Source organism: Rousettus aegyptiacus, unplaced genomic scaffold (assembly GCF_014176215.1).
Source record: "Rousettus aegyptiacus isolate mRouAeg1 unplaced genomic scaffold, mRouAeg1.p scaffold_m13_p_4, whole genome shotgun sequence".
Taxonomy (NCBI): Eukaryota; Metazoa; Chordata; class Mammalia; order Chiroptera; family Pteropodidae; genus Rousettus; species Rousettus aegyptiacus.
Window position 1 is genome coordinate 102,497,869 of NW_023416307.1, and position 19,297 is coordinate 102,517,165.

Below are 19,297 nucleotides of genomic sequence, written 5' to 3' on the forward strand. Positions count from 1 at the left end.
TAAAGCATACAACTATTTAGCTGGTAAGCATTTTTCTTTTTGAATCTTCTACTGACAGATACAAGGCTGTTTTGTGGTGGGAAATGTATTCTGTACATTTATCAAAATACCGGTCTATAGAGATAATGCTGAATGGTTTTATGATAAAATGAGATAAATGTGTAGTACAATGAAGCTTAATTTTGTCAAAGTGAATGCTTTCTAAACATTGGCTTTAAAAAAGATTAATAAGACAAAAGCTTAGGAATAGGAGACGGTTACTTTTTAAAGGCTTATTTCCCCCCTTTTGATGATACCTGAATTTCTTTTTTCAGATGTCAGAATTTGCTTAGTTAAGGATGAGACTTACTGTTCGGACTGCAGACAACTTTCATGGTTTTATGGACTTTATGATGAGATACAGGGTCTGTCTCAAAGATGTGATTTCACAAGGTTTTCTTGCTGAATACGTTTTCTCTGCTACTTAAAGATTTATGAGTTTTATGAGTTTTTGCAGTAGCGGCCAGGTAAGTGACAGCAAGGTATTCTTTGCAAAAGCACTTTGAGAGTTGGAAAGATATGTATCTTGCATATGGTCATTTATCAAGTTTTAATTTAGCATGTTAGTGCCTGGCATGTTTTAGATGCTGGGGGTAGGATGATAATTAGACTCATGTCCTGCATTCAAGAAACTTACAATTTACTAGGAAAGATAGACAATTAATTAAACTCTATTAAATGAAGGAGTCCAGGGAAAGCAGAGAAGGGGTCAAGGTTGGTGCACCATAAGAAGCAATGGATGTAGCTTTACCAGATAAGAGGGAACTAGGGAACACAGTAGCATAAAGCATGCAGGAATGAATGGGGCAAACTTGGGAACTGGAAGTAGCCCAGTCTGGCTGGGAAATGGTAGATGACAAACCTGGAGATATAAACAGAGCTGTTGATATTAGAGACCTTAGATGAAATCAGATTTTAGGATTAATTTCTGCCTTCTGGGGGAGGTTGGATGAAACAGTATGCCAGTAAGAAAGGGGGATGAAGTGCTATGAACAAAGTTCATATAAAATGCCCTAAGATTTCTGAGAAGGAAAAATGTCATCCCTGAATTTGACAGGTCACCTTGTCAGCATAGGTTTCATGCCTAGTACAAGATTAGCTGTGTGTGTGTGTGTGTGTGTGTGTGTGTGTGTGTGTGTGTGTGTGAAAGAGAGAGAGAGAGAGAGAGAGAGAGAGAGAGAGAGAGAGAGAGAGAGAGAGAGAGAGAGAGAGAGAGAATATGAATGAATGCAAACTTTAGGCTCATGGAATTGCCCATAGTAGGAGAATGGAAGAAGGTAATAGAATAGTGGTGGCATGGTGTTTACCATGGATTAGGATTGTTTTCACAAACCAAAGCATTGATCAGCTCTACTGAGCTAGCTTAGCCTCCTATTTTGGTCTGAGTACATCTACACAACCATAATTCAGTGTTTCTCAACCAGGGTCAATTTTGCCCCATGGGGACCTTTGGCAATGCCCAGAGATACTTTTGGTTGTTACACTGGAGCAGAGAATCCTACTACCATCTAGTGGGTAGAGACCAGGCATGCTGCTAAATATCTTACAATGCACAAGATAGACTCCCATGATGAGGAATTATCTGGCCCCAAATAGTGCCAAGGTCAAGAAACCCTGCCTTAGTGGTCCCCACTACAGGTATATGTACTTGTGTCAGATGGCATTTAGCTGAGAGGATAAACCTAGATCACAAAGGCTCAGTCTGCATATTGGTCCACTACCTCAGTGCTCTGTGAAAATAACAATACTGTGTTATTTGTGGAACAGGTAAAAGATTTCTTTAAAAAAATTGTAGTGCTCTAACTACCATTTTTATGCATGTTACCTGAGTCAGGATGGAATGGCTTCTTAAAGAACAAGAAATATAAATTAGCAAGACTTTCCACCTAGTGATCTTAACAATTAATAAATGGATTAATTTTTAAAGAACACAATAAGCATCTTGAAATAAAAATGATAAGAGCAAAATAGCTAAAGATAAAATACATTAAAATCTCAGGGCATATTCTGGTAGTTGTCTCTATTTTTTAGATGATGTATGTTCTTTCTTAATCTTTCTGTCCATAGCATCTGTGTGCAAATACAACTAAACTAAGTCAACAAATGAGAGACCAACTTGAGAAGTGAACCCATTTGTTGTTAGTCTTATTCAAAGGTGGGCTTATTTAAATAGCTATATAAATACATAATGCGTTTTATTTAATGGGGTGATATTTGTTTAGAATAAGGGATAGAAAATCCCTCAATCTATTTTTTACAACAGAAAGTAAAAAAAAAAAAATCCATCAGAAGTAAAATAGCTAATTAACCATGTTATGTTTTCCCCTAGAACATTATAGAAAGCACTAGTCACTACACAAAGCCAGGGCTTCACTGTCTTTTTTTCTTTCTTTCTACACAAAACTAGAAATTCATTGCAGATTGACATCTTGAAGATAGGGATGTTTTGTGTTTTCATAAGTTAGGAAGGCATAAGGTTTTTAAAAGAATTTTATTTTAAAAATAGAAGTGACTTGATGCTTTCTCATTTAAGTATATTAGGGTATTTTGTAACAGGGAAAAAATATGCCACCTACAAACTTATTTTCCTATGGAGACAAGACTCAATTAAGTGGGCAGATGTTCTCTTGAGTTATTTTAATAAAATCCTCCTTCTGGATCCTTTGTCTCAGCTTTACCCCAGCTCAGTATGTACTAAAAGCTTAAACTTCCAGGACGTTTAATTATCTTATTCACTCCCAGGTCAAAGCTTTGGTTGGTTCTCACCTTAGCTGTGAGTTCCTTAGTCAATCTTTAACTCATAAAAGAACTGAAACATTTATTTTAGCTCTATGGTGGCTTTTATTATGTCCGTCTTTTCTGAAAGAACATTTGCTATTAAGTCTTTCACTATGAAACTTCATCATGGATAAAGTACTTATAGGAGCTCCTTACTCAATGTGTTCTTCTATAAGGAACCAAAATGTTTTTTTTTCCTAAATAGAAATATTTTAAATTCCAAGGCAGCTTGCTATTTTAAGGAGCCTATTGCGAATCTGTCTTTAGAAGGATCACTTCATATTTTTCAATTAAATGAAAGAAAACTGGTAAATGATTTCAAAAAGAGCTTTATTATATGCTTTCTTCTATTATTTATTTAAATAAATTAAATTTAAATCCTTAAACAAAACACGAGACAAATAATATTCTTTTCTGTTCTTAAGAGTTGACATATTTTTCTGTGATGAGTACCTGAATCATTTTTTCCCTCTCAAGCTCTTTTTCTAGGGTTTGGCATCAAAATTATCTTGGATCTCCATGAGTCAAGTAAGGAAGTACAAATATTTCTCTGCTGTGAAATTGAGATAATCTGATTTATTCTATTTCCTCTGTAGGGAATTTATTCCCAGATTTTTCACCTCACTCACCTCAATTGGTCCTCTCTTTTGGACTCTTTTCTGTCCCATATTCTTTTATAATCCCCTGCCAGGCTAATGCTTCTAGGTACACAGGTTTCCCTGCCTTACTGCACTACCTTGCTCAGTAACTTTCCATGGCTTCCTACTGCTTAGAGAATCAAGACTAATCTTAAATTGGCCTTGAAAGCCCCTAAAGATTGCTTTCTAGATCATCCTCCTCAGGTGCTTCCTTGCTAACACCTAACTTCAATGCTTTGGGTCTGGGGGCTTCTAGGTAGACATTACCTGTCCCACTGTTTCTCTCACCTTCAATTGGCCAGGATCACTACCCATCTGTCAAGGTTTCTTTCGACTCTTTCATGTAGCTCAAATGCCTCTCAAGAGTAGTTTCCCCTGCTGAGTAAAAGAAAGTGTCTAAAGAACAGTTTTAAAATAATAAATAATAATTTAAAAAAGTATTTTAAATTCAGCTTTAACTCTGTGTAAATATAACTAAGCTCTGTCAACATTTATATAACTTTTCCAGTTTTGCAGATGGTATTTTAAATTGAAGCTTGGGAACCCTCTCTTATTCTTATATCTACCTGGGACCAACCCAAGGTATTCAGAAAATAATGAATGATTGGTCAGTACTATGAATATGATCAGATGCTATGATGTAGCACTTATTAATCTAAACAATTATTGCAAATTGTGGCATAGTAGAAAGACTGGTGGCTAAAGAACATTAAAATCTAGATTCTAATACCTCCTCTCTTACTTTACTCACTTTATGGAAAGCTCTGGTGTTTATTTCTGGAACCATCTGCTTCCCTTCTTGCTTCTGAAGGTTGTTGGAACAATCAAAAGAAGAACAGTAGGTAAAAGTTCTTTGAAAGTAACAAGACTCCGTCTAGTTTTAAGATGAGATATGTTGTGATTTGGAGGGCTGAAAAGAATATAACTTTCTCAGGCTTCACCCCCATGTATCCATCCACTCAAGTTCAATGGCAGCCTCTGACAAAATAAATAACCCAATCAGCTACACTCCTTTCTCAGAGTTGGCACCTTATGATTTAAATAGCAAATGGTTATCCTAGACCACAAATCTGTTTTACTCAGGCACTATTGGTTTTAATGAGACTAATTGTATAGTAGCTCAATATTTTGCCAGAATCTGGAAAAGTGGCCACTTTTCTGCATTGGGGTAGACACAGTGTCTGACCACTTTAGCTGATAATGAAATCGTCCTGTGCCCTCATCATGCCACATTGCATTTGCCTGACAGGAGAAGGATTTTGAATATACTGGCTTGCTATGTTACCTACTTTAGTTGCTGATTCTATATGAGGAGATGCTTCTGCTCCAGATATCTGGTGCGAGGGAGGGGGTATATATTTAATAGTTAGAGCATGGATTCCAATGTTACACCGTGTCCCTTCAAATGCTCCTTGACTATTTTCAAACTATGTGACTTCTGGCAAGTCATTCAATATCTCTGGGCCTTCATTTACTCTTCTATTAAAGATGCAAGAAAATAACAATTTTTAACCTCAGGGTTTCAGTGAAATTGAAATTAGAAAATGCAGGGAAGTCAATTAGTAGGGTTCATCGAGATTTGCTTAAACTTGAGTTTCAGACTTCTCATGCAGTAGTAGTTTGAGTCAAATCCATGGGGGGGGGAATATTTTCCATCAAATGTTGCTGTTTCAACAAGAAAAACAGGGATAAGCTACCCACCCTCCCTAACCCCTCTGCCAGTCCCCCAGCATTCTGTCCTATACCAGCCTGTAGCTGGGCTCACCTTTAAAAATCCGTCACTATCCTTTTTGTCCTTTGAATCCGTGAGAATAACCAACCAACTTGATGGTGCTTCTTTCACTTCTACTTTTCTGCTCCCAAACCCAAAGAACGGGGGTGCTGGTTTCTGCTTCATGGACTTAAAACACAAATCATTTTTGGGGCCTACTGCTGTGGGCATGGTGCATTGAGAAGGAAAGTGAGTTCATAGGTGAGCTAACTAGAGTGTAGGCATGTGAGGAGATGTCAGGCCCTCCCATCCTCATTTTACACCTAGTAATTGATTTCAAGTCACTAACCACTTCCTGGAATGGCATGGAGAGATGAGCACCATGTGTGATGGAAATGTTTACCACTTTTAGTCTTTGGTATTGACAACAAAAAGCATCAGACACTTAACAACTTTGCATTATTAACACAGCCTATAATCAAAGATGATGACCACAGTAATAGCTAACATTTTCTGAGAACATAGTGACGGGCCCAAAGTCAGCCAAAACTTTCACACAGATTAGCTTTATTCTCAGCATCCTGTGGTGAGGTTCTCTTTTCATCCCTGTTTTACAAATGAAGAAACTGAGACAGAGGCTGAGAGGAGTTAAAAAACTAGTCCAAGGTCATTCGTAAAAAGTATCACAGCCAGTTGAAATCCAGTCATGCCCACCCTGAAGCTTGAGATCGCACTAACCATGTTATTAATCAGTCAACTGCAAGAAAAGAATCATTTTATGGTGTAGAGTGTATGGCTAATTGGATTGTTAAATTTACTCATGGTAAAATAATTTTTATGAGCAATCTTTGAAGTCAGCACACTATACTAATCTGTATTGAGCTTTATGTTGCCCACGTTTGGAAGAATGAAGAGTGTCACAAACATTACTTGGCCCTTGTTTTCCAGCTTCTATTGTGATTCAGAAGTGGTGGTGTCACATGGATCCTTGTTTGGAAGGAGAAGATTGTAAAGTGCTGCCAGACTACTCAGGTTGGTCCTGTAGCAGTGGCAATAAAGTCAAAACGACAAAGGCAAGTATAGAAAGAACACAATTGTAAAGTACAACCTCAACATTATTAACTATGGAGTTTCCCTCTTCATTTTAGCCTTCCTTCAAGAGGACAACTGGGAAACCTGCTTGGGCAGTGCCATCCTATTTGACATTTTTGAAAAGTCCTCTTCCTAGCATCACCCTTTATGTCAGATTTTATCGAGCAGTGATTTGATGGCTGAACTCTTTATTTTAGACAGGACCACTAAATTCATTCCAGGTCCTTCATGAGCTTGATTTATACGGATGATTTTCTAAAGTAGAAATAAATATATGCCTATAAGGAGATTAACATTGAAGACTCTAGTTCAAGTCTTTCAAGTCAAAAGTTTTCTCCCCAAACTGTTCTCTTTCCAGTTATCCCTCTGAAGGACACTAGTCCTTGAGCCAGAAATTAACCTCTCTTTATCTCCCCATATCCAACCTGTTATTTTGTCCCTCCTAAATCCCTCCGTGACTCTGTATCACTGTACTTTACAACCTCTGTCCAGTCTACCTTTGTATCTCATCTGGACTACTGCTACTTTACATCTGTTCTTGCTTCCTTTCAGTCTATTCTCCAAACAATGATTACATTCATTTTTGTGACATGCAGAGCTTCTAAGCTAGTCCAACCCCAGGTTTTCTAATGGCTTCCCCTGTCTCCTCAGTTCACTAGCCTCTGCCTATCTGGCCCTTAAATTTAAGCTGACAATCTACCTCCCCTTCATTCTTTCTGCTCTAGCCATCTCTGCTGGTTGTTAGTCCCTCTTACAGTGGTGCCTTTGCAATTGCAAAGGAGTGTGTTCTTCATGGAATGTGTTGCCCTCCTTTCTTTTCTAGTTTATCATTATTTTTTCAGAAAATGTTGCCCTGATTGGATTCTTGTCCCCATTATCTCTGAGAATTTACTATGTTCATATTTTATGTTATTTGGTATATAGTTGACCCTTGAACAGCTTGACCCACCACCTACCCCTGCACAGTCAAAAATGCACATATATATGTTGACTTCTCCCAAATTTGTCATCCCTTGGTATCTGTGGGAGATTGGTTCCAGGAGACTCCAAAGATTCCAGCATCTGCTGATGTTCAAGTCCTCTATATAAAATGGTATAGGTAGATGCATACAGTTGACCCTTTGCATCTGTGGACTCCTACCTGTGGATAGAAAGCAGTACAGGTTATTTATTGAAAAAGTCTGCATACAAATAGACCCATGTAGTTCAAACTTGTATTGTTCAAGGGTCCGCTATATTTATTTGTTTAATACCTAAAGCTTTCTGTCTAAGGCATAGCTGTGAAGTCAGGGCCCATTTCTGTTTTTTACTTACCCCGATAGTCTCAGAGCTTGCTGTGAATGTCTCATCAACTATTTTTGAATGGAAATTAATGACACAGGACATTCTGGGATTGTTAGAATTAGACAATGCTGGGGTGGAGTGACTCTTTAGTTCTTGTTGCTATCTGAGCATTGGTCTCTTATGGAGGTATAATAACTCTTGAATGGCTTCTCAGCTTGCTTACATTTTTACCTTTATGTTTATTTTGAATCACTAACCAGAGTTCTCCTTCTAAGTATATGCATGAGATATTATAATAAGATTTTATAAAATAAATATTTAAATATAATGCCATCAAGATAATAAAAGGTAATTAAAACATAAAAATGAAATAATATTTTATAATAAATTTAAGAGTAAATGTAAATTTTTATTTATTGATATCATAACCTAAATTATTCATAGTATACTAGGTCACTTAAGTTCATTATTATCTGTTTAAAATGTAATTTTAAAATAAAGACTGTTTTCAATATTAATTGCAATTATCAACTAACTTGCCCTTGTTAGTTATACCAGATGACTAGGATAAAGACCTGATATATGCTTTTATATCTAGGGCAGTGGATGTTCATGAACTCATTTGTTGGTGGAAGAAGAAGGTTAACACTCCTATTACTTCTATCAGTGCCTCTTCTAAGCCAATTCCAATGAACTTTACATCTACGTAAACCCAACGTGCTTGCTAAGCAAACCCTGCCTTAACATAATTTCCCTATTATTTTGTCATTGGCCTCTATCAGCCATTTCCTTCTAACTACTTCCTAAATAAAAATTTTGGAGTTACCTGTGAGTTAGGATCTCACATACATCCATCAATAATAAAACTTTCTTTCACTATAATTCTTGTAGATTAAGAAGTAACATTTTGGAAGATTATATTTGTGTTGATTTTTACATTTAAATATGAAACAAGACTACAAGTGCAAGCCAGCTATGTTCTAGAAAAGGATGTGACTAAGTAGCCTGTTGCTACAGTGAGTCCCTCTCTGTTTATGTGCAGTTAGAGAGGGCATTTGCAGGAAGCAAACCTTTAGGGGCATTTTGGCTCTGTGTGCTGGGAATATCAGTTTTCTCTAGCTAAATCCTCAGTGGTAGTGACATTTCATTTGGCACTTCAAAAAGTTGTAGAAACATAATATAGTTAGTTCCCTCAGCTATCATGATACTTAGCTCTTTTTTTAGTGATATGCCACCTGAGAATAATCTCGAAGTTGTAAAACTTTGTTTCCTTTATTAATCCAAGTCAGTGTGATTTGAACTGCATAAACCATTATGTACGTACAGTAAATTCATTTGTGGAGCTGTGACTGGCTTCTGTGAAGAGCTCAGCACCCAAAAAAACTATATCTTTTTCTTAAAATCAATGCTAACCTTACACCACAGGTGAGACATCAGTCATAAATGTAAAGCAATTTCCTTGCTAGAGGAGAAGGTATTAACTATATCACATAATAGTTTCCATTTTCCTTTAATAGTTCATGCACAACAAAACATGGACAGGCTAAAAAGTAAGATTGTCTACAGTAAGCCAGCTATGTCAGAATTTTTTTTTCCATTTAAATGCAAATATGAAAAGAGTTAGCAGTTAACTTGAGATATTAATAGCCTTAGATGAAGATATGAAAATGAGAGGGGACAATTCCCTAACCAGTCATCTTGTCTTTCCCAAGTATGAAAGGCTGGCATTTTTTTCTGCCTGTGTAGTTTTCAGAGTCCCCAGAGAGGGAGCAGCTATTCTTGTGGGAAAATACATCTCGACCTGCCTCAATTTTCATTTCCTTATTTCTGAGTTTTACTGCATTTTCTGTGCTAATAGTTTTATTTTAAAACCTGAGTTGTCAGTATTAAGGCTCCTAACAATCACACGATGATGTCTTAGCACCAAAGCCAACCATTTGCCAGGATTTTCTGTTGTTCGAAAATAGAAGTAAATCATATTTAATGTCAAGAACTTTAAGATTTTTTAATGTTCTCATTTTTACATCAATACAGCAACTAGGAGAAAAAAGTATAAAAGCTTAAGACTTTAACTTGTCTACACCATGAAAATATCTTCAAAGTAACTGATGTTATTGGAAAGCATAGTCATCATGCCTGTCTTTAGATACAATCAGGTATTTATCCCACCTCAGGTTTGTGATTAACTGACATAATGGCCTTTATTTATGTATTCTACAAGACATATGATGACTCAGTCCTTCTGTTATTGTCCTCAAGTAGCTCTCTAATTGATCCCTTTCTCTCTGTCTCTTGGGCTACTATCATCTTCATCCTCATTTGCTACAATATTATAATTGACAGGTGTCAGTGGCTACAGAAAAATCATCATGGGCCCCATGTCTAGGATATTCTGTTATAGTAAGTCTAGATGAGGCTTAGAAAACCATACTTTAAAAAAGTTGTTGTTAGGATGATTTTGATGAACAACCTGTATGTGGGAACCACTGGTATAACCAAATTCCCCACCTGCTCACTGTTCTCACCATTATTTGGTTTATACTCTGCTTTCTGTGCCAGCAGAATCAACTCCCTGCCCAAGTTCCTTCCTGATGAGAGACCATTAATGGATTCTCATTGGTAACAGGTAGAAAATAGAGAGTATATCCATTTTATGATGGGCTTTCATTGCCACTCACCCAGTAGGCCATGTGTTTTCATACCCCATTGCTTTCTTCTTAACCTCCTCTCTTCTAGAATTCCACTTGTCTTTCCAGGGCCAGCTGAGATGGCTTTTTTACTCTGAAGTCTTGTCTTTCCTGATTCCTACAGCCTGAGCTTAAAATACTTAGAACACTCTGTCACATGAGAGTGGAGCTAATATTGGCGTGTTAGGAAACTATCTACCAAAACTCCAAAATAACGATGAACTTTCCTTATACAATTAGGAAAATAAAATTTTTACAGGAAAATAATTCTAAAGTATCTTATTCAACTTTTAGTATAGATAGGCTCTGAAATGAGCTGGGCATGGAGAATGAGCTTCCTCAAAAAAGTTGCTTTTGAGAATTACATCCTAGACGTGGATCAATACTTGGCTGTAAACACTTAGGTCATATGTAGATGCATGGTAGATCTGGAAAGAGCTAACATGGCAGTAGCCACCAATTCCTGACACTGAGCCATGTGATTCAGTTCACATATGTCATTCACTCTTCACTGCAGCTAAAGGGGCAGGTACTATTTTCACATTTAGCAGATGAAGAACCTAAGGCAAAGAAAGACAGTCTTCCCCATCCAGAAAATGACCAACTTAATTATTAGGTTTTTTAAGCCAAAGACCATTTTCTATTTCTGTCACATCCTTTACCCTATTTGTCACAGGTCCTACTGGCTTCCCCTTTCATTACTTTAGCCAGTTGATCCCTCTAAGTCTTCTAAGTTGTAATCTGGACATGCATTCCTTGTCGCACCCTGTTCCTTAGTCAGAGAAAGGACAAATGCTTTGCACTGACCTGAGGTACACCTTGTATTCACCCCTTTCTCCACCTGGAAAGCTCTTCTCCCAGAGTTGGGGCTCCCTTCCTCCTTTCAAGTGTCTCCTCCATTATCTGCTTCTCTGACAATCTTCTATAAATTGTAGCCTTCTACCTTCCTTGTTCCAATATCTCTTTTCTCCATTATAATGATTTACTTTTCTTCATATAACATGTCTCCTCTGACATACTATTTATTTACCAGTTTATCCAATCCTTTTTTCTAGATGGGAGTCTGGAAGCTATGGCTTGCTAGTTAAATTTGGCTCTTGGCCTTTTTTTGTATGACCTATAAGCCAAGAATGGATTGTACAATTTTAAATGGTTGGAAAAAGTAAAAAGAAAATATTATTTCATAACATATGAAAATTATATGAAATCCAATTTCAGTGGCCATAAATAAAGTTTTATCAGAACAAAGCCACGTTCTTAGTTTATATATTATATTGTCGAAGCTGCTTTTGTTGTGCAAAGGCAGAGTCGAGTAGATGTGACAGTGGCTGTGTAGTCTGCAAAGGTGAACATATTTACTGTCTGGTCCTGTACAGAAAAGATATGCCAGCCCCTACTCTAGGTAAGCTCCATGAGAACAGGTTTTGTTTGTTTGTTTTTGCTATAGTATTCTAGCACAAACCAAAAAGCAGCTTTATTGTAGAACACATTAATAAAGGCCATTATGTCAATTAATAGCGAATCTGAGGTTTGAATAAACACCTCATTGGATCTAAAGACCAGCATGATGACTATGCTATCAAATAATATAATTTACTTTGAAAATATTTCCATAGTGTAGACATGTTAAAGTCTTAAGCTTTTTTGTTTTTTTCTACTAGTTGGTGTAGAGATTATCTAACCTGTACAATTTCTTACATGAAGAAATCAAACTATGGAAACTGCTGATATTTTCTTAGATTATAAGTAATGACCTTGAGGTGTTTAAAAATGGGGGGAAAAACTCAAACTTTTAAATGGATGTACATTTTGAGTAAATACAGCAGTTTTATAAAATAATCTATTTTTCGAAATGCCAATTAACTACGTTAAAAAAGTAACAAAGGCAACATTTTGATCTCGACATTTGCTGATTTTAATCAGCATTGATTTGAAAAAAATCTTAGCACCATTAACAAAGAATGTTCAGCAAGTGTGAGTTGACCTGATGGACAATGAATGTACCTAATCTGATGGGAGTTTTATAACTACATGAAATATAAAGCTAGGACGCATAATAACACATTGCAGAAGCCTTTGTGCACGTTTTCTTCTCTTTTTTTTTCTTTTTATAAATTAAAAATAATTTATTTTCAATTACCATTGTCATTTAATATTATATTAGTTTCAGGTATACAGCATAGTGGTTAGACATTTATGTAACTTTTGAAGCGATCTTCCTAATAAGTCTCGTACCCACCTGACACCATACATATTTATACAATATCATTGACTATATTCCATATGCTGTGCTTTGCATCCCTGTGACTATTTTGTAACTGCCAATTTGTACTTCTTCATCCTGTTTTCATCCAGGCTTACAACCCCTCCTCATCTGTCAACTATCCGTTTGTCCTCTGTATCTATGAGTCTGTTTCTGTTTTGTTTGTTTTTTAGATTTCACATATAAGTGAAATCATATGGTCTTTTCTTTGGGTCACTTATTTCACTTAGTGTAATACCCTCTAGGCCTATCCATGGTAAGATTTCATTCATATTTTTTATGGCTGAGTAATATTCCATTATGTGTGTGTGTGTGTGTGTGTGTGTGTGTGTGTGTGTGTGTACAAAGTAAATTATATTATTTGATATACATATGACACATCTTTATTCATGTTAATGGACATTTAGGTTGCTTCTGTATCTTATACTATTGTAAATAATGCTGTAATGGACATAGGGATGCATGTACATCTTTAAAGTAGTGTTTTGCGTTTCTTCGGATTAATATCCAGAAGTGGATTCTTGGGTCATATGGTCATTCTAGTTTTAATTTTTTGAGAAACTTCCATACTGTTTTCCAGAGTGACTGCACCAATTTGCAGTCCCATCAATGCATGATTTCTTTGCAACCTAAAAGTAAGAAATGTAGAGAATTTGAACAGTTGATTTAGTGAGGCTGGTCATGGACAAAGGTGAAAATTGCTAAACTGTACACAATGACACAGATAGGAACATACAGGTTGGTGGCAGGAAGGATGATCTTTGGTGTATATGGGGTGTTGAATACTCACTTATTTATTTGTTTTAGGTAACACGGTAGCAAAGAGAGGTGTACTTCAGTCCTGGAGGAGCGACAGGATGAAGAGCTCTCTTATTTGGATTATCATCCTAGCCACTTTGTGGGAAATTGTCTTGGATTTCAGCAACATCATACATGCATATGTGTGCCATGAGGAGTGGCATTCACTTAACTGTCCCAGCCCTCTGTGCTTCATGGTTTTGTCGCATTGAATTATAATCATGAGCTGCCACACAATTGACATCCTATCTGGATCCCAAGGAACATACCTCCAGGAAACCCTGGAAGAACAAACCACAGACTTCAGAATGGGTTGCCACTAAAGAATATTGGGTCTTCAATTTCTTTTATTGTTTTTACAAAGGAATGTGGACATAGGTTTCACAGGGTCCTCATTCTTTCCCCTTTTAAACTTTTCCTTTAGCCCTTTCATTAAAGTGGTTTGAAAGGGGTCTAAATAACAAAATATTTTGGCAAAACATATTTGCAAACGTAAGTTAATGAACTCTGATTAACTGGTGATGAAAATTTATTTTATAAACCTTGAAGAATAGCAGGACTTATTGGAGTTATTGTGTGTGCATTTTATTTTCACTTTTGATGATTTATTTATTTATTTATTTATTTATTTATTTATTTATTTATTTATTTATTTATTTTGTATTTTAAGTTCCATTGTCAGGTTAGCTGAAATAAAATGTGAGCATTTAACTTCAGTGCACCATTTTACTGAGTGCTAAGGAAGCATATGAACTTTAATATTTTAGAACCAAAGCTCTATCATGACATATTCACAAAAGAAATAAAACCTGTTGGGATTTTTATGGCTAATGTGTAGTCATAGAGGTAAATCATTTAAAATATAAAATAGTTTCTGTGTAGATCAAAGGTGATTTCTTAGATCCAGTTTGTGTCAATTATATTAAAATATTTTGCTAATTCCTATACAGGAGTCTTGAAATGCTGAATTTTTAGATTGTGATTTATTCTTAACTTAGCTCTTTATCTACTAATTGTTAGTCATCTTATTTCTTTAAATGTAAATAAAATCTGAGTCTTTTTTTTCTTGTTTTAATGACTTTAGCAGCAGACATGTCTCTACATATTCTCAAAATGCTGTCATGCAGAAATCTATTACAAATGAAAAGCAGCTGACCAAGATTTTAAAAGCATAATGTTATTTAAATATACTACTATAATAATACGGGATAGGTTTTATATATTAAGAAAAGCCCAAAACATACTTTTGTACTGTTAATTATCCTGTTTTCTCACAGTTATGGGGAAAATATTACTATAATGTTTATAGTTGTAACAATTATATCTATTTGATTATATTCTTGCACAAAAAATGAAAATATGTGATACACATTTGTTTGCTAAATTTTATTTGAATTTGACTGACTGGATACTTACCAGATTTGTTACTCTCATTAGTGAGTAAAAAATTTATTCTGCTGATGGCTATGACATATAAGTTTTTGTGATTATTTAATTATTATATGTTAACATCTTAGAACTGCAAACTTTAAATGCAAAAGTGAAAAATAACTTTAAGAAATAACAATTACTTTGGGGAATGTGAACTATATCGAAAACTCGAGACTTAAATATAGATCGCTACTTTGTTTTTTCTCTCAAACCTATGTAGCATTAAGGAGATAAAATCTAGGGAGGTTTAATTAAGTTTAGGCACATTCATGATGTTTTATGCATACTTTGCTGCCTTTAGTGGAAGATTTTCCATTGTAAGACAAGAGAGTTTTTTTTTTTTAAAAAAAAAAAATAGGTAGACTTTATAGTACATGTTTTAGTCTTTGCCCACACATCTGATCTTGTACCCCAAATTAAATCAAGTAAAAAAGACACTGCTTCACCTTGAGATACACTTCTAAGGTGTAAACTTCTTCCAGGAAATAAATAGTCCATTTGGGAAAATGGTAGGTATCAAAGCTGCTGTTTCATCCATTATTGCCTCAAAGTATACTTTTTACCTCTTTCAGAAGTTAGCCCTGAAATGTGGTTTTCATGAGAAGCATTTTAATGTTACCATTCCTCATCCTCTTCTGTAGGGAAGTAGGTAGGACATTTTTCTATACCTTCCAGAATTTAAAGCAAATATACTGAGGGAGTTATGAGGGTATCAGTCATGCCAGCATTAGGCCCTCTAATTTTGGCATGTGTGGCCTCAGCATCTGAGTCTCCTTCAGTTCTTATACCTTGGAGCATGGAGCTGCCCAGCTAGGGCTGTGGACTCAGCCTGGGTCTCGCCAAAGGAACCAGCAGCCTCCTAGGTTTTATAGCTCCCTCTCAGGTCCAGATTTACTGCTTTAAATCATATAAACCTTTTTAGTGCCTGCCTGTGGAAAAGTTGAACTCTGTTCATACATTAAATTCAACAAACTCTTAAGGAACCTTCCCAAGACCTCCCTGAATTGTTGGGGAAATTATCTACCCTTATACACACAAATCCATTTTTCTTCTCAACCTGGGAGGGCTTATGAATATTTCCATTTTATAAAAGAATTGAAGACACAATAAAATTAAACTTGTCTATACTTACACAGATAGTTACTACTGAAAATTATACAATGAGGAGTCATGAAATAAGACAGGAAATTACTCATTTATTTTCCTTGGAGCATTTTAAAAATAATATATACATTCCTGTGTTCTAGGTATCAGGAAGATGGGCTAGTCTTAGGATCCAGCTAGTATCTGCTGTGCTTTTTCAGGGTCTGATTTGTTTTCATCCAGCAACTGTACTCTTTGCCACTATCTTATACCATGCCAGTACCCTCATGAAAAAAATGTCATGCTGCTAATATTTTTAAATTGGGAAAAATAGTCACGACTGAATTTCTACCTGAATTTAAAAGAGTAAATGGATTCTTTTTTATTTGTTTAAAGGAGACCATTGAAGTGGGGTAAAATGAAAAAGAAAAAATGCATTGGCCTGCTCGATACTTGGACTTGGACTGTAAGCAGCTCTGTTATGTATACCACTGTGTACATTGGCATCATACCAACCCCTCTCTGTGTAGTCTTTGCTCAGAGACTGCATGAGGGCAGATACAGGTTATGTGGATTTCCAAGGCCTTTCTCAGCAAAATTGAGCCCCTATTCTCCCATGTCACCACTATTAGATGGAGAGCAGACAGCACCCCCTTTCATGGGTGTGCACTCTCCACTACAAAACCATGACTACATGGTTTTGTGAAAAATTTATGTGAAAAATTTCCCATACTATGGAATTTTTGGAAAGAATGTATTGCACAAGGTTGGGAATCATCTCCTGAAAGTGTCAATGGAAATAGCCTGACCAAAATGCCTGCTTCATAGATAAACTCTCCAAGATTGGAAAAAGTTTCTGTACAAAACTTTTGTGATGGGCTATGAGGAACCTGCTGACCAAGGATGAATCCAGTGCTAACCAACTTTGCCATTTAGGGTCTCTTTGAAATAGTCAAACATTTGTAAGTGTTACACCTAAAGCACATGAATTCTTCTACATTAAAGGTTGCCACACTGCAGCCTATAGGCCAAAACCATCCTGCCTGTTTTTGTCAATAAAGATTTATGGGAACACAGCCATGGCATTTGTTTATGTGTCATCTCTGGCTGCTTTTGCAATACAACAGCAGAGTGAGTTCATTGTGACAGAGCCCATGTGGTCTGCAAAGCCTAAAGTATTTACAGTTTCATACTTTACATTAAATTTTGCCATTCCTGTTCTACACAATGGAGGAAGAGGATGTTTTTTATGAGTTGATTGGAATACTGAAAATAATGTTAAAGAGTTCAGGTACGGGAAGCAAATAAATTGAAGTTTAAATATCGGCTCTGCACACCTTTCACAGTTTTAAAAAATGGGCTTAATGTTATATACACCTTGAAGACATTTTTTTAAAAAATTGTATCAAAAAACTTAGCATAGTGATTAGCAATTAACAAGCTCTTGATAAAGTTATGTCTCTTTTATGAATATTTTGTAGTCCAAGTAGTCGCTTCATACAGAAAGAGAACCACAGAGCAGGCCCTCGCCTCAAAACTCAAGACATAAGGTTGAGTTTTGGATATAACTGACAGAAAATTAACCATCTAGGACTAGACCTTAAAGTGTTTTCTTCTTGTTTTCAAGTGAGAACTTTGAGACAGCAGAGCAAGGACAAACTTGGAAAACAATTTCCCCTTGACCTTGGCAATCAATTTGGCAGAATGTTGAAAATGCTGCTTCTGTCTTCAAGGATGGGTAAATATCTTGGGCTTGTAATACCGGTCTGGTAGAAGTCAGAGTCTCACTGGAGAGAAAGATAACACACAGATATCCCGATTTGAATCTGCATCCGGAGATGACAAATACAACATACACACAAAACCATCTTTCAAGTTCATATTGTAAAAAACTCAAGTCCCATCCAGCAGTCACATGAAACAATCATTTCAAGTTACAAAGTAATCTTGTAAACAGAAACTCTGAACAAAAAAGCCCCTTAAATAATTGATGAACAGTTACTGAAGCATGTTGGGCAGTCTTCATAGTATTGATTTGGGACTGTAAACAAAACAGGGCTCTGCAAGCCTATGCTTTTGTCCTTTCCTCTTTGGTGCTATGAATATTCATAGTCTGTTAGAAATGTGAAATGGTACTTTCTTCACGTTGTTTATGTGGGTCTTTGCTCTCTGTTGATAGGGTCCCTGACCCATCCTTTAATTGCCAGCTCTGATTCTTTTAATGAGTATTTATAAAAATAGTTTAGGACATTGAATTATTAATTGAATAACTGTAATTCATGGTCAGAGAATGAAAGCAATCAAATGAACTTTGGTCCTCTTCTTCCAAATCTGAAATCCTATTCTCAATAGCTCAATTTGAGTCTCGGAACTTCCTTAACTTCTTCTTGAATTTCATCTTCACACTTGCTATGATACATGTATTAAGTTCAACATTCAGTATTTTATAAACCATTCATGGACATCATAGAAAATAAAATCATGCCCTTGCTATTTTAGGATTGCAATAACTGAAAAGAAAATGAAAAATAATCCATATTTTCTCAAACACTCTCACACACAAATCAATAGAACAGACTGCTTAGGTCAGCTCAGTAGGGGCATGGGTTCAAACAGGAATCGGGACAATACTTTGGAATATTTCAATATTTATGAGTGCTATATATCTTAATAGAAGACTAAAACTGATTCTTAATGCCACAGTAAAGAAGCTGGAGTAAAACCACTAAGTCTGAGCTTGAGAAAAAGTTAGTGACAACTCTTAAAACTGCAAAGTTGGAAATTTTGTACTTGATGCTGCCATATCCTATTTCAATCACTGTCTTTCCTGATTCACTGTTTGAGCACCGATGAAGAGTGGGAATAGTTTAAGGTGTCTTTAAAGGATGCTGTGTCTGATATCCTCAAGGGAATGGACTTTGCCTGCAGAAAATCAGTGTAAATGGTTCTGATTTGGTGATGTAGGCACTTGGGCTGCGGTCACAGATTGTATAGTAGAATGTGATTTAAGTGTGTTTTTGGATGGCTCTTATCTCACTTCTGATTAGACAAAAGGCTAGCTTAGATGATCTTCCCCATTTGTTATTCCATTCATCTTCCTATGGTTTAAAGGGAGCTGTGTTGGTTTCTCATTTTTCTCCTGACATTTCAAATGCAAAAAGAGGTCAGAAGTGGGGAGGGGATGTTCAGGCTCCGAGCAGGGCCTAGAAGGCAGATCTACTCAACAGAAAGATATTTGTAAAAATTAATAGATTTGACTACATAAAAAGCAAGATCTGTACATGGCAAAATCACATAAACCAAACTGAAAGTAAAACTGGAATCATATTTACAGCTTTTATGTCAGACATACATTATTGTCCATATAAACAAAGCTCTTACCAACTGGTTAAAAGACGAACACCTCGATAGAAAAGTGGGGTGGGGGGAAGCACAATAATTCATAAAAGAAGAAATAGAAAAAGGAAAATGGCTGGCAGTTTTTGATGAACAG

At 36.1% G+C, this 19,297-nt stretch overlaps 1 protein-coding gene across 5 annotated transcripts in view; it reads left to right on the top strand.

Annotated features, from left to right (window-relative positions):
* Window positions 1-13,911, top strand: part of TAFA4 (TAFA chemokine like family member 4) — a 155,248-nt gene extending 141,337 nt beyond the window's left edge. For 2 of the 5 annotated variants that reach the window (XM_036219487.1, XM_036219488.1), the window contains exons 5-7: window positions 3,295-3,345; window positions 6,115-6,239; window positions 13,300-13,911. In XM_036219487.1, coding sequence (XP_036075380.1) covers window positions 3,295-3,345; window positions 6,115-6,239; window positions 13,300-13,311 — 188 coding nt within the window. In that variant the 3' untranslated portion in view covers window positions 13,312-13,911. Of the gene's footprint in view, window positions 1-314; window positions 507-2,106; window positions 3,054-3,294; window positions 3,346-4,217; window positions 5,979-6,114; window positions 6,240-13,299 lie in introns of those variants that run through there. The other 3 variants (XR_004950506.1, XM_036219490.1, XM_036219489.1) reach the window with 3 other exon arrangements.
* The last annotated feature ends 5,386 nt before the right edge of the window (window positions 13,912-19,297 follow it).